General features: G+C 43.0%; 1 protein-coding gene and 1 pseudogene across 3 annotated transcripts in view; both read right to left on the bottom strand.

Moving 5' to 3' along the window:
* The window catches only part of LOC115645239, a 41,656-nt pseudogene extending 39,825 nt beyond the window's left edge, over positions 1–1,831 (bottom strand).
* Positions 1,832–3,865: 2,034 nt separating this feature from the next.
* The window catches only part of LOC115644350 (B-cell receptor-associated protein 29-like), a 53,606-nt gene continuing 42,510 nt past the window's right edge, over positions 3,866–14,961 (bottom strand). For all 3 annotated transcript variants that reach the window (XM_030548772.1, XM_030548602.1, XM_030548689.1), the window contains exons 7-8: positions 10,628–10,728; positions 3,866–4,902 (exon numbers count right to left, since the gene is read on the bottom strand). In XM_030548772.1, the coding sequence (XP_030404632.1) occupies positions 4,864–4,902; positions 10,628–10,728 (140 nt within the window). In that variant the 3' untranslated portion in view covers positions 3,866–4,863. The remainder of the gene's footprint in view (positions 4,903–10,627; positions 10,729–14,961) is intronic.

Raw genomic sequence — 14,961 nt, forward strand, 5'->3', positions numbered from 1 at the left:
ACTTACCGGCCCCTCCTAGCACCCACAGGTGCACAGCACCCCTAACGGGATGGGAAAGACTCAGGGTCATGCTTCCCCCTGGCACTGGTTAGCAGAGCTGAAAGGAGACAAAGGGGGGGAAACTCATGGAGCTCCCCTAAAGGCTGGGACCACTGCATACCAGGGAATTCCTGGAGTTAGCTCTCCCTGTGTCATAAACAGATAGCTAAGGGTTAATGTCTCTTACACCTAGAAAGAAGTTCCTGAAACACCTGACCAGAGGACCAATCAGGAAGCCAGACTTTTTCAGATCTGGGTGGAGGGAAGTTTGTGTGTGAGTCCTTTGTTCTTGGGTCTTCTGCCTGTGTGCTCTCTCGGCTATGAGAAGTGATTTCTGTTTCCTGCTTTCTAATCTTCTGTTTCCAAGTTGTGAGTACAATATAGTAAGGTTTCCATTGTTTTTCTTTTTGTATTTACATGTCTATAGGTGCTGGAGTGCTTTGAATTGTATTCTTTTTGAATAAGGCTGTTTATTCATATTTCTTTTAAGCAAATGACCCTGTAGGTGTCACCTTAATACAGAGAGACCATTTTTATGTATTTTTCTTTCTTTTTAAGACCTGTTGGAGTTTTTCTTTAGTGGGGAACTCCAAGGAATTGAGTCTGTACTCACCAGGGAATTGGTGGGAGGAAGAAGTCGGGGAAATCTGTGTTAAATTTCCTAGCCTGACTTTGCATTCCCTCTGGGTGAGGGGGGAAGAGAGATTAGCTCTTGGTAATTTTGTTCTCCAGGACTGGGAACGGGGAGGGTGGAGTCCCTCTGTTTAGATTCACGGAGCTTGCTTCTGTGTCTCTCTCCAGGCACACCTGGAGGGGGGAAGGGAAAAGGTTTATTTTCCTTTGTTGTGAGACTCAAGGGAGTTGGGTCTTGGGGTCCCCAGGGAAGGTTTGGGGGGACCAGAGTGCCCCAAAACACTCTAATTTTTTGGGTGGTGGCAGCTTTACCAGGTCCAAGCTGGTAACTAAGCTTGGGGTTTTTCATGCTAAACCCCATATTTTGGACGCTAAGGTCCAAATCTGGGACTAGGTTTATGACACCCTGTCTCTCAACTTATTACCTGGTTTCTCCAGCTGTGGAGTTCCTGCCAAGCCTAACATTTGACTTTGAGAACCTAGTAAGCGCTTGGTGCTACTAACACACCAGGAGCATTAGGGGAGTGGAGGTGAGCAAGCCGGTGGGCTTGGGGGTATATACTCCTGGAACTCCCAGGCATGCAGGGACACCAGCCTTTGGGGGAGCAGAATGTTCCCCCACTTTGTGTCCATTCAGTTCTCCTAACCAGTGCCCACAGGAGGGAGCAACATGACCTTGCGTCTTCTCTCTCCTTTTTGGGGTGACCGGCACTCGTGGGTGCTAGGAGAGGGCAGTAAGTCCCTATCACCTGCCATTGTGCAGGGCTCCAGCACAAGAGACACAAAAGCAGGGGAAGCTTTTTTTTTTTTCCTCCTCTCTTTTCTTTTCCCACCACCCACCCATGCAGCCATCAGTAAATGTTTGGGCCTATGTTCAAAACACTTTGATGGTGTAACAGAGAGAGCATGCTAAGTATTATTAGAGCGGAGTCTATCTTGACCACTTTGGACTCAAATTTCCCCAAAGTGATTTCTGTTAACATGCACAGGGTTAAACTGATCACTAAATCTGGAAGAAATTTTGACTCAATCCATATTGGCATGGACTAGTTTAACTATAAAGTACCAAACAGAGATAATCTGTGAGGAGCATCTGAGCTTCTCGCACATGATCAAGACCTTGCAAGAGCCAAATATTTGTCAATTTGGGTTCTTCCATTCTTTGTCTACATTGCTAAATTGGGACTTTTTTGAATATCATCACTACTATTTCTATTGATAGCCACAGTCCTGCAGGCTATAGGTATTGTGAGATAAATCCCAATGTGAACCAGCTGCAGGCAGTATATTGTAAAATGTTTTTTAAAATAAGATTTAGAAATGCCAGTGTTCACTAAACCTGCTGTAATATTTTAATGTGCTTTTAACCCTCTTTCCAAATAAGTGTGGTTATATTTTCAAAGCATGGAAATTTGTTTTAACTTTATATAGACGAATATGGAAAGTGTGGAACTCCTGAGTTCAAAGGTTAATAAGCATCAGATGTAATATGAAATCAAATATTTGTGAGCAATGCTTAATGAACGAAGAACAGCTAGACCAATGGTCCAGCTAGCCCAGTATGGATGGGGTCTCTAACAGCAGCCAATGCCAGATGCTTCAACAGGAATGAACAGAACTGGGTAACTTCAAATGATCCATCCCCTCTCCAGTCCCAGCCTCTGGCAGTTGGAGGTTCAGGGATACCTGGATCATGGAGTACACCCCGAGTATCTTGGCCAAAAGCCATTGATGGCCCTATTCTCCATGAATTGACCTAATTCCTTTTTGAACCCAGTTGTCAGAATGACTTAACACGAAGGCTGGAATCTAACAGATCTGACTGTCATGCACTTTGATAAAGTACCACTAATGCAATATCTCTAAGACAGAAACAAGAGGTGGAGGCAAAAGAGAGAGTGTGAAAAGTAGGGGTTGCTTAAAATCTGCATTTACAAAAACACGTTCCCTGTACTAATAAGCATGGCTACTGTCCTGTCCTCCTCCAGATCTTTTCAAGACTGGCTTCTACAACTACTCCAATATCAGTCAGTGTTTAATTGTTAGGCTGATGGGAAAGTTTATGTAATTATAAAACTTTTAAAGAGAATGATTTACACCCAGTATGTATCTGTATATAAAACCGGATATATGACGATCCCACTCTCCTCTTCATCTTAAACGTCATATTCTAAGAGTTCTAACCTAAATGGTAGTGCAGAGATGCTCTGTACGGCTAATCTAAACAGTTGCATTTCACAGCAAGAGTGCTTTATTCCTTTCTATAGTATGTAAGCACTTTGGGATCCTTCACAATGCTAGGTACTATTTCAGGTGGAGCAGATAGAAACATAAGTAAAGTTCCCTAACACTTTCATAAGCAGTTGTTTTCAGTTCCTTATATTTTTGCCAAAATTTTTAAAGATATTAAATTTGGGTCTCTGCCTTAGGCTGTTTTTTAATTTCAGCTGTTTTTGTTCCTGAAAATGAGAGTAGGGAAAAATAGGGACTGTACACGGGCAATGGTAAATTCTGGCATTTTCAAACTGTTGGGTACTTGATTTTATACTTTTAAGGTTCTTTGAAATGTAGGTTTCTGTATGTTAATATTAAGGTTGTGTCCAGGGCATATTTACTGTATAGACAAACTGATAACATAAAAGCATTTAGTTGGATCCATAAAAGTTTTAGACTCTAATCCTAAAAGTTAAGCTGCATGGATTGACCTTTGTGGCTGCACAGAGCCCTAATTCCTTCCAGATCATCTTGTAAGACTGGGGCCTTACTTCCTAAAGTTTTATCAAAAAACACTCAAACAAAGATACACCAAACAAAGATGTATTACCAGCTCTTCATTTTTTGCCTGAATTTCAAAAGATGTTTTAAATTTCTAAATAGAAAAAAATCCCGTCCCTCCTCAGCATATGCCACTAACCTCCCTGCTAGGCTGGATAACTTTGCTGGGCACACACTTCCTTACGGCATGTTGTGTTCAGATGGCCTGTTCTGAACTTTTGCATTAATTTTCGAACCCTCTAGTTTGTATTAATTTAAAAACACTTATCAGCATCAAACATACTTGTTTATTGGACAAGGCAAGTTAAATAGTAATGTTATGAAAATGTTTTGTTCTTCGTATGGGTAATTATAAACTGATTTTAAGGGAGACAGTTGATCAGATAAAATGGACATTTTCCACAAACACACAAACTCATAAGCTTAAACAATCCCTTTAATATAACAATCATATCCAACTTCTAAGTACAAAATTTGAATCACTAATGCAAAAATTACTCAGAATTTAGCTGTCAGATGCAAAAAAACAGATAATGTAAAAACAATGTATATTTATTTTGAGGTAATAAACCATGAATTGCTTTTCATCAGTATAAGTAAATTACACATGAACATTCAACGAATTTTACACTTTGCAAAGCAAGAAAGCTCAGTGGCACACACACAAAGTAAACAATAGATTTAAATCCTTGTACAAGTGAATCAGGGAATAATAAAACCCTGACCAATACTATTTTTTATGACAAAAAAATCTGAAGTACTCCAAAAGAATAACCCAAAGGCATGCAAAATGGATAATTGTGAAACACACCCGTCTGTGTGGCACAATGAGAAAAAATAAACTAGTGTAAGGTGGATTTAGAAATCTACCTTCTGTATTTTTACTGATTGTCAATCAAATCCTTCTACATAAGTAGAATGGAAAATGAAAAATATTTAGTCTTATTTAACCCGTAAGTAATCAAATTTCATAGGACTCTTGATAGTCACTGGAAAAAAGGGGTTAAAGTCACCATGTTTTCATGGTTTGGTGTGATTTACAAAACCATTCAAATGTTACAAACAATTGGTGTTATTGTGCATGATCTTTTACCATTTTTGAGAGCAAAAGGATAGAGATCATCTGAGTTGTTAGTGCAGATGGAAAATTTCCATTTATATGCTTACATTTTTCCTCACAAGAACTGAAATATAAACTTCAAAGCATATCCCATATATCATGTTGTAGTCTCATTGCAACACAGAATATATTTGGCAACCAAGAGCTATAAGTAGAATTGGAGTAGTGAACCGCAGTTCATTTGATTTTCTTAAGAAAAATCAAACCTTGTGCCATCTACTTCAGGAGGCTAAAGAGAAGAACAAGAGACTTCACACTGATGCAGTTATATCTAAGTGGCCTTTCCTGAATTGCTTTTATTGGTCTTTCTTGTCCTCCTCTTCATCTAGGAGGTCCTGCAAACAAAGAAACAGACAAGTCAGAAAGAAGCAAATGAACAAACATTGTATTTGGCAAGATTAGAAACTGATGTCTCAGAATGAATATCCTAATGTTAAATCCTGAAAGGGCAAGAGATACTGGGCTCTCTCTGTGACCACACAAGTTCAGAATGCATCAGAAACACTACGGTTCCACTGCATGAGGAGAACCAAGATGATGAAAAATGGCAATTGGACTTCACATCCCAGAGTGAAGATCCATGGAGTTCTCTCCACAGGGACTTCAGGAAGGGTTGTGGGTGGGCAAGCTGGCTGGGAGACATAGCCAGTACATTATGCAGACCTACTAGCTACAACCACATGCCGCCAAAAGGCCAGTAGGCTGCAGCTATTACTATAGTTCAGGAGTGGCCAAACTTACTGCCCCTCCGAGCCAGATATGACAAATCTTCAGAAGTTTGAGAACCGGGGTGTGCTTGATGGGGCTTAGGGATTGAACCCTGCTCTTGCCAAAGCCCTGAGCCCTGGCAAGCGAACCCCATGAGGCTGAAACCCCGAGAACCCCTCCCGATGTGCAGAAGCAGCCCCGAGCCCCACTACCTTGCTGCAGGGCAGAAGCCCTGAGCTCCCCCTACCCCCAGTCTGGTAGACAGAGGATGGGGGGCTCTTCGAGCTGCATTTTAACTGTAAAAAAGAGCTGCATGTGGCACATGAGCTGCAGTTTGACCACCCCTCTATAGCTCATAAGCTGCAGTATGGGTGCAGCTATGTAGGTGGTTGGGGTCTGGCTTCCTCAACACTCAGGTCAATTTCCTATATATAAGAAAGGGCTTGCCTTCACTACCGGGGATACTGATGCTGCTGCAATCAATGCACTGGGTGTCAGTTTAGCACATCTAGTGAAGCTTTGCTAAATCGATGGCTGAGTGCTCTCTGGTCGACCCCTCCGAGAAGAGTAATGTAAGTCGACTGGAGAGCGTCTCCCATCAATTCGGCACAGTGAAGACACCGGGGTAAGTCAACCTAAGCTATGTCAACTCCAACTACATTATTTGTGTACATGGACTAGTGCAACTTAGGTTGACTTACCCTGGTAGTGAAGACAAGCCCACAGAGATTTTAGCTTAAGTGCACCAATTGTCAAAAGTGACAAAAAACACCCAAACTGCACATGGAGTTCCATATTCTATTCATTTTGAGAAATGAAGTTTGTTCATTTTGCAAATCAAAAGTTTATAACATTTAACAAAGGCAAAACAAAACCCCACAACAGACTGCAATCTCCTCCTGAATGCCATCAGTATTCTTTCTGGAAGCTACATCACCACCTATAACGAACATTCTACAGTTAGAACATGGCAGGCAATTTTGTTGATGTAGGAGTCAACAGAATTCCGCTCTCCTCCATAGCACTGCCGAAGCCTAGTTCCAGTGGCACATACAAATTGCTTAAGACGCACACACACTGTAGAACCAATACAATTAACAGAAACAAAATGATGTTTTCCCAAGTAAACATACATGATGGACCAACAGGGTGCTAATGTGGGTGGTGACATTTTACAGTTACTTCTCTAACTGAAGCTGCACTTTAGGATAGTGGCAGAATTCTCTCAGCTTCTCAGAACTTAAGAGTTTGATTTTTTTAGGTCAAGGCTGAGTGTTGGCAGGGGTTCATGTGTGTTAGCAATGTCTATGAAATTATATATGACCATATCTTTCTCTCATTGAGTATGTGTTAATGTAGAAATAATAAGGTATGACTTGTCCTGAGCCGGGAGGAAGAAGAGGCAAATATGCTCAATGCTTGGTTGAAGGAGAAGTGAGGGGAGAAGGGAAAAGCAATCTTGTTCACAAAAAACTATGTTAAAGTAACAATAAGGTTGCAAAGTCAAGCACTCAAGAAGTTAGGAATTCAGAATTCCTGTGCAACCTTAATTTGGCTCCTTTGTGTGCACACACATTATGACAAGATGTTTACTTACATGATTACATATACTATTTGTTCCAAAGAGCCCCTGCACCTCAAGCCAGTGCTCAGGATGGACAGTCAATGAGCACCTATTCAGTATTTGCTTTTATTCTCATTCAATATGTTCTTTTAACAGTTGTGTTCGTGTGTGCAATTTCTTTAAGAAAAGACAACCAAACCCAAATTCCATCATGTGGCATCATATTGACACCCACATGGTTCCAACCCTGCTGAAGAACCTTTTGATCCATCACACACACACACACACACACGTCACTTGAGCTAATGGAGTAACTCATAGAAATAATGAGCTGTCATCCTCAATGTGGATCGGCGTGGGTGTGGGGGAATGAGACACACACTTAGCCAGGGGGGTTCACAGATATTGCTGATGGCAGAGGAATGGTGAGACTCAGGAATCTTGGTTTCCATTCTTGGTTTTGGAAGAGACTATATAAGGAGCATTAAGAACTTTCTGCCTGTTCTCTCCTGGCCCCCCTCCCCAAACTTGACTCCTTCAGCCTCATCTTTTCAACATGTCACAATCCTGTCTCTTCCTCACCCCTGGGCTCCTTGTCTCAGTCTAACTCTCCACTTCTCAGGCTTCTCATCCCAGTCTCCTTGTTCAGCCTCCCCCCATTATCTCCCCATCCAAATCCTAGGGCAGGTCTACACTTTACAGGGCTAAATTGACCCAAGTTATGCAACTCCAGCTACGTGAATAACATAGCTTAGGTCGACTTATTGCAGTGTTTACACCGTGCAGGGTTGACAGGAGAAACTTTCCCGTAGACTTGCTTTACGCTTCTTGCTCCAGTGGAGTACTGGAGTCGCTGGGAGAGCGATCGGTGGGTAATTTAGAGGGTCTTCACTAGATCTGTGAAATTGACCCCTGGTGGATCGATCGCTGTGCATCGATCCCCTGCTAAGTGGACACAAGCCCCCAGGTTCCTCTCCTCACTCACAGTCTTATTGCCCAACTAGTCTCCCCAGCTCCCAGTCATTTTCTCTCTCCCCACCCTCAGTACTGTCAGACACCTTGCACTACTCTACTCCTTTCCCTCTATCCCCTACTCCTTTTTGCTGCTCTTGTCCTCTCTATATTTAAGTCAGGTGGCTTCCTCTTCATGCTCCCTGTGCAGCAGCAAAACTGTGTTTCTGAGTCTGCGTGCCATTGACGGCACAGGAGAAGTTAGCTCCCTGTATTCAGTTCTAGTGCCCAGCCTGAGGCAGCAGGGAGTTGCAATTACGGGGAAATCCAGCTTCCGCCCTAAAGCTCTGGGCTGGAATATGTTCAGTCACTTTGGGGGGGGGGGTTTACATATGCATAGTTTCGTCAGCACAGGTGCTCTGAGGGACTTCAGCATGCTCAGGGAAGACAGAATCTTCTGATGTTTTAGCTGTCACATGAATATTTTTTAAAGGTTTGTAATTTAGTCAAATTTGCACCAATTTTTCTCAACAGCACAGATACATTCCTGACACAAAGGCTATCAGCTGCCAAATTTCCAGTTACTGCTCCAAAGCACAGGGGCACTAGAGCCTCTCAAAGAAAAGCTCACCAGAATTTTAATACTGTAAAACAATGTATTTTCCACAACCTTGTTCTTGGAAACAGCTGAACCATTTTGGCTGAAAAACTTCCAAAAAAAGTTTATTCTGAGGCAGACACCTGGAATGGAAAATTTCATCCCATACAATTAAAGTTTGACAACTTTTAATCAGCTGAAAACAGGGTATTACATGGGAAGGGTCTGGCAATCTTAACAGGCAGTGCTACCAGCCCCACTATGTTTTTATAATATTTCAATGCCTCTGAACCTCTAAGCCCAATAAAAATCCATGAAATGATTTTTAAGTGTTATTCAGCTTTTGCCAGTTAGGCTGCCTGTTAACATCTTGCATGTCACTCAGTTTGAACACTGTGTTTACTCTGACCTGTTTGTAGTCTCTTGCTTCCTGGTTCTTGAGCATTAACAATGCTGCAGCATTTCGACTGCAAACATCATAGAGGAATGTTTAAAACTATAAAACAAAAAACAACCCCAAACCCTCCGTCTCATTGTAATTTCCTTTACCTTCTTGAAGCTCTCAGGCTCAGTCCTTGAGTGAAGGACTTAGAATGAATCCTGAACTCAACTCCAAGCTACAGTACCTCAGCTTAGAAATCTGATGATGCCACCTTTCCTTTTCTTACCTCAGAAAAATACTACCCAGCTTTTCCATAAGATTGCTGCAAGAAGGCAGAATTCTACTTGGTATTTTTATTACCTTAAGAACGTAAGAACCCAGGTCAGACCAAAGATCCATCCAACCCAACATCCTGTCTACCGACAGTGGCCAATGCCAGGTGCCCCAGAGGGAGTGAATCTAACAGGTACATGTCTATGCCGACAGAACGTGATCCAATATAACACAAATTTGGATACAACACGGTAAAGGAGTGGGGAGCCCCGGGCCCTTTAAAGCGCCACCTGAGCCCTGCTGCTTTACCGCATTATATCCAAATTCATGTGGAGCCCCAGGCCCTTTAAATCCCCACCCAAGCCCTGCTGCCAGAGCTCCGGCGGTGACTTAAAGTGACCGGGGCTCCCAAAAGTAGCTGGAGCACCGGGCCCTATAAATCACCGCTGGGCAGGGCCGGTGCAAGGATGTTTTGTGCCCTAGGCAAAACTTTCACCTTGCGCCCTTCCCCCCACCTGCGCCCCCGCCTTGAGGCACTCCTCTTGCAGTAGCTCCCTAAGCTGATTGGTGCCGCAAGCCTGGGAGGCGGGAGAAGTGAAGCAGCTGCTTCACCTCCTCCCTAAGCACAACATGGTCACTTTACTTCTCCCGCCTCCCAGGCTTGCAGTGCCGCAAGCCTGGGAGTCAGGAGAAGTGAAGCAGCCATGGCGTGCTCGGGGAGGATGCGGGGCAGGGGTGAGCTGGGGTGGGGAGTTCCCCTGAATGCCGCCTCCCCCCACTCACTTGCTGCACGCAGCCCTCCCCGCGCTCCCTTGCCCCAGCTCCCTCTGCCTAAATGCCGGTGGCAACCAGGGCAGCCGAAGATCCAGCCGCCGCGGTCGCTGCCGAAGAAAACAGTGCTCCAGGTGACTGCCTAGGATGCCTAAATGGTTGCACCGGCTTTGCCGCTGGGGAAACCGGTCCAGTCCGGACCAAACGCGATATAACACGGTCTCACTTATAAGCTGGTGAGATTTTTGGCTCCCAAGGACTGTGTTATATCGGGGTAGGGGTGTAATGATCAAGTGATCTCTCTCCTGCCATCTCCACCCCCTGACAAACAGAGGCTAGGGACACCATTCCTTACCCATCCTGGCTAATAGCCATTAATGGACTTAACCTCCATGAATTTATCTAGTTCTCTTTTAAACTCTGTTATAGTCCTAGCCTTCACAACCTCCTCAGGCAAGGAGTTCCACAGGTTGACTGTGCACTGTGTGAAGAAGATCTTCCTTTTATTTGTTTTAAGCCTGCTGCCCACCAATTTTATTTGGCGGCCCCTAGTTCTTATATTATGGGAACAAGTAAATAACTTTTCCTTATTCACTTTCTCCACACCACTCATGGATTTTATATACATCATATCCCCCCTTAGTCTCTTCTTTTCCAAGCTGAAAAGTCCTTCAGGGAGTAATTTCCATTGTAACATATACTGAAGGGGTTGATAAATTTTCTTGCTCTTGGAAAAAAAAAAAAATCCAACGTGTAATTTTGTTAGTACAATTTCAGAACATTCTGCTCATACAGTGAACCACAACCACCTACCTGCAGCCGTTCATGTTCTTTCATAAGGCGATCATATTCTCTTTTAAGGCCTTCAGATTGCTTTTTAATTGCAGTCACTTCATTTGTTGCTTTGGAAAGGGCTATAAGATACAGAAGTGAATTTATCAGAACACTTTAGTCACTGCATTTTGATATGAAGAAACATCTATGCAATAATGCTACAGCTGTCCAAAGAGTAAATTTTCAATTCTATCTTTAACAGTACATGCACCAGAAATATACGTTTCAATGTGCAGGTGAATCAATGTGATATACGCCATCATGTGACAGCAATGTCCCTCTGCCATGTACATTGGCCAAACCGGACAGTCTCTACGTAAAAATAAATGGACACAAATCAGATGTCAAGAATTATAACATTCAAAAACCAGTCGGAGAACACTTCAATCTCCCTGGTCACTTGATTACAGATCTAAAAGTCGCAATATTACAACAAAAAAAACTTCAAAAACAGACTTCAACGAGAGACTGCTGAATTGGAATTAATTTGCCACTCTGAAACCTGCCATAAAGGATAAAGGCACTTAGAATCTATGCATCTATAAGACCAGAAGGGACCATAATGATCATCTAGTCTGACTTCCTGTCTAAACACAGCCATAGAACTTCTCCAAAATAATTCCTAGAGCATATTTTTTTAGAAAAACATCCAATCTTGGTTTAAAAATGGCCTGCATATGCCACACGACCCTTGGTAAATTCTTCCAGTAGTTAATTACTCTTACCATTAAAAATATAAGCCTTATTTCCTGTCTGAATCTGCAGATGCAACTTCCAGCCACTGGATTATTTTATATCTTTCTCTGCTTGACTGAAGAAACCATGATTAAATATTTGTTCTCCACATATGTATTTGTAGAGTTAATCAAGTTACACCTTAACCTTCTCTTTGTCAAGCTAAACAGACGAAGCTCCTTCACACAAGGCAGGTTTTCTAATCCGTTATCATTCTTGTGGCTCTTCTCTGAACCTACTCCAATTAATCAATATATTTCTTGAATTGTGGGCAGGAGAACTAGACACAGTATTCCAGCAAGATCACACCAGTGCCTAATTCAGAAGTAAAATAACCTCTCTATTCCTACTCAAGATTCTCCTGTTTATGCATCCCAACATCACATTAGCTCTTTTGGCCACAGCATCACACTGGGAGTTCATGTTCACCTGATTATCCACTACAACCTCTCTCAGACTCACTGATTCCTAGGATAGATTTCCCCATCCTGAAAGTATGGTCTTCATTCTTTATTAACAGATGCATACATTTAAGCTGTATTAAAACAGTTTGCTTGTGCCCAGTTTACCAAGTGATCCAGATTGCTTTGTATCAGTGACCTGTCCTCTCCATTATTTAAAACTCGCTTGACTTTGTCACCAGTGATGATTTTATGTTTTCTTCCAGGTCATTGATAAAAATGTTAAACAGAAGAAAGAACTGACCTTTATAGAAGCAAATCTGCTCAATGATGATTTCCTGTTTACTGGTCTCAAAATGTAACTATCAGCCAGTTTTCAATCTATTTAATGTGTGCTAATTTTATATCATTTGAGTTTTTTAATCAAAATGTTATGCAGTACCAAGTCAAATCCCTAATAGAAGGGTAAGTATATTACATCAACGCTATTACCTTTATCAACCAAACTTAATATCTGTTTTTGATGTGGTTACAAGTTAGTTTGACAAGATCTATTTTCCATAAACCATGTTGATTTGCATTAATTACATTATCTTCCTTTAGTTCTTTATTAACTGAGTCCTGTACCAGCTGCTTCATTATCTTGACTGGGACTGATGTCAGGCTGACAGGTCTATAATTACCTAGGTCATCCTGTTCACCTTTTTAAAAAATTGGCAAACTAGCTGTCTTCCAGTCTTCTGGAACTTCCCCAGTGCTCTAAGACTTACTGAAAATCAACATTAACAGTCCAGAGAGCTCCTCAGCCAGTTCTTTAAAACTCTTGAATGCAAGTCACCTGGACCTGCTGATTTTAAAGTATCTGACTTTAGCGGCTTCTGTTTAACATCCTCCAGAGATATTAGTGAAATGGAAAGTGTGTTATCACCATATAATGAGACTGTATTATCTGTTTTACCCCAAATAAACAACAGAAATATTTACTGAAGGCCTCTACATTTTCTGCATTATTTCTGATAAATCTACTATTGCCATTTAGTAATGGACCAATACCACTGTCAGGATTGTTTTTGTTCCTAATATATTTTAAAAATTCCTTATTGTCTTATGAAAATACTTATGTTTGACTGGCGACCAACCACATGCTTTGAAAAGTGTAGATTTAAGAACATGTTCAGCACCTTCCACTCTCAGTGAAGTCTTTGTACCCAACTCCCAGCCTTAAAAACCTCAAACTAGGCAAGAGTAGGATGCTCTTGCCTGGGCCACAGAAGAGGAGTGGAATTGTTCTAAGGGGGCTTCTCCACCCTAATAACTGGAAAAGCTGCAATGTTCCTACCACATACTCCTCTCTGCAGAAGTGGTGGACCAGATCATCACAGCAATTCTTAGGCCTTTCCCCTGCTCAAACTATTAATCCTCTACTGGGGAAATGGTTTGGCTACCAATAATTCATGCAGTAATTAAAACTTATCAGTGTTTGTTGCAAGGTAATTTCTTTTTTAAATGGCTAATATTTTGCTCTTGCGTAGTTTGAAAGATTATGTGAAGGGCCACTTTCTTTAGAGAATCTCAAAGTGTATTTGCAAAACATTTTCCAGGCAAAGAAAATAAGGCACAAACAGGCTACGTGATTTGTCCAAGATAACAGCAAGCCAGTTGTAAAGCTGGGAGTAACTCTCAGATCTCCTGACTCTCAGTACTGTGCTCTAATCAGAAACACATCCTTCAGAAATGTTAATTATTCATTAAAAACTAATTCACTTGGCTCCTCTCCTCACAGCATTTTCACTGTTTTTACATTGAGTGAGCAATTCCAAGCAATTGGATAAAATGTTTATCAAATTCAAATTAAGTTTGTCCCTTGCAGAGGGACTTCATAACATCTTAACATGCTGCTTAAGTAGATTGGCAGGCCTTCCTAACCAGGGTTAATGATATCCCTTTGAAAAAATATAACCAGAAATATTCAGCTATGATATGTACTGCATTGCATGGGATGCCTCTTAATAAAGTTAATCTAGAGCAGAGGTGGGCAAACTATGGCCCGCGGGACCGTCTTGCCCGGCCCTTGAGCTCCTGGCCAGGGAGGTTGGACCCCGGCCCCTCCCCTGCTGTCCCCCCCCTTCCTGCAGTGACGCTGCCGCGCGGGCAGCACTCTAGGCAGCGGGGCTGCATGCTCCTACAGGGCAGTGTGGTAGTGTGTTTGGTTCTGGCCAGGTGGCGCGGCTGCCAGACATGCTGCTCTGAGAAGCATGGTAAGGGGGCAGGGAGCAGGAGGGGAAGAGGATAGATAAGGAGCAAAAGGTCCCGGGGGACAGTCAGGGGACAGGGAGCAGGGGTGATTGGATGGGGCGGAGGTTCTGGGGAGGGGGCAGTCAGGGGACAGGGGTGGGGGCTGGAAAAGCGTGGGAGTCCTGGAGGGCCTGTCAGGGGGTGGGGGTGTTGATAGGGCGCAGGGCAGTCAGGCAAAAGGGGTGGAGGTTGGATGGGGGAGGTTGGATATGGGGCGGGGGGGGTGTCCCAGAAGGGGGTGGTCAGGGGGTGGGATGTGGGAGGGGTCAGATAAGGGGCAGGGACCAGACTGTTTAGGGAGGCACAGCCTTCCCTACCAGGCCCTCCATATAGTTTTGCAACCCCAATGTGGCCCTCGGGCCAAAAAGTTTGCCCGCCCCTGGTCTAGAGGTTAGAGCAAAAGGATGGGAGCATGGTAGGCTTGTCCTGTATATCTAGCTCTGCCAATAACTCAATGACCTGACCTGGTCACTTAACCTTCCTGTATCTCAATTTCCCCATCTGTAGATGGAAACCGATATTTACTCACTTTTCTAAAATGTTTTGAGATCCCGTGAAGGTTTTCATGTAAAGGGCATTTTCACACATCCCTTTAGCCTGGTTCTCCCACACCCACAGATGACCCGTGCCTGCTGACAGAGTGGGTGGGAAGGTACAAAGGGCAGACAGCTTTGGCAGTATTACTGAGCACGCTTAGTACAAGCCAAACAGCACATCTGGGGGGGGACCCCGCATGCTCCCCCACCCCATCATCTCCGCCCTTGCCTCTTTAAAACAAAAACCTACATAATGCCCAAACTGAACTCTCACTGGTAGTGATAACATTTATCAAATGCTTTCATGTGTCCCCATTTTTTGTTCAGACCTTTCAAATCTTGAACA

Source organism: Gopherus evgoodei, chromosome 1, assembly GCF_007399415.2.
Source record: "Gopherus evgoodei ecotype Sinaloan lineage chromosome 1, rGopEvg1_v1.p, whole genome shotgun sequence".
Classification (NCBI taxonomy): Eukaryota; Metazoa; Chordata; order Testudines; family Testudinidae; genus Gopherus; species Gopherus evgoodei.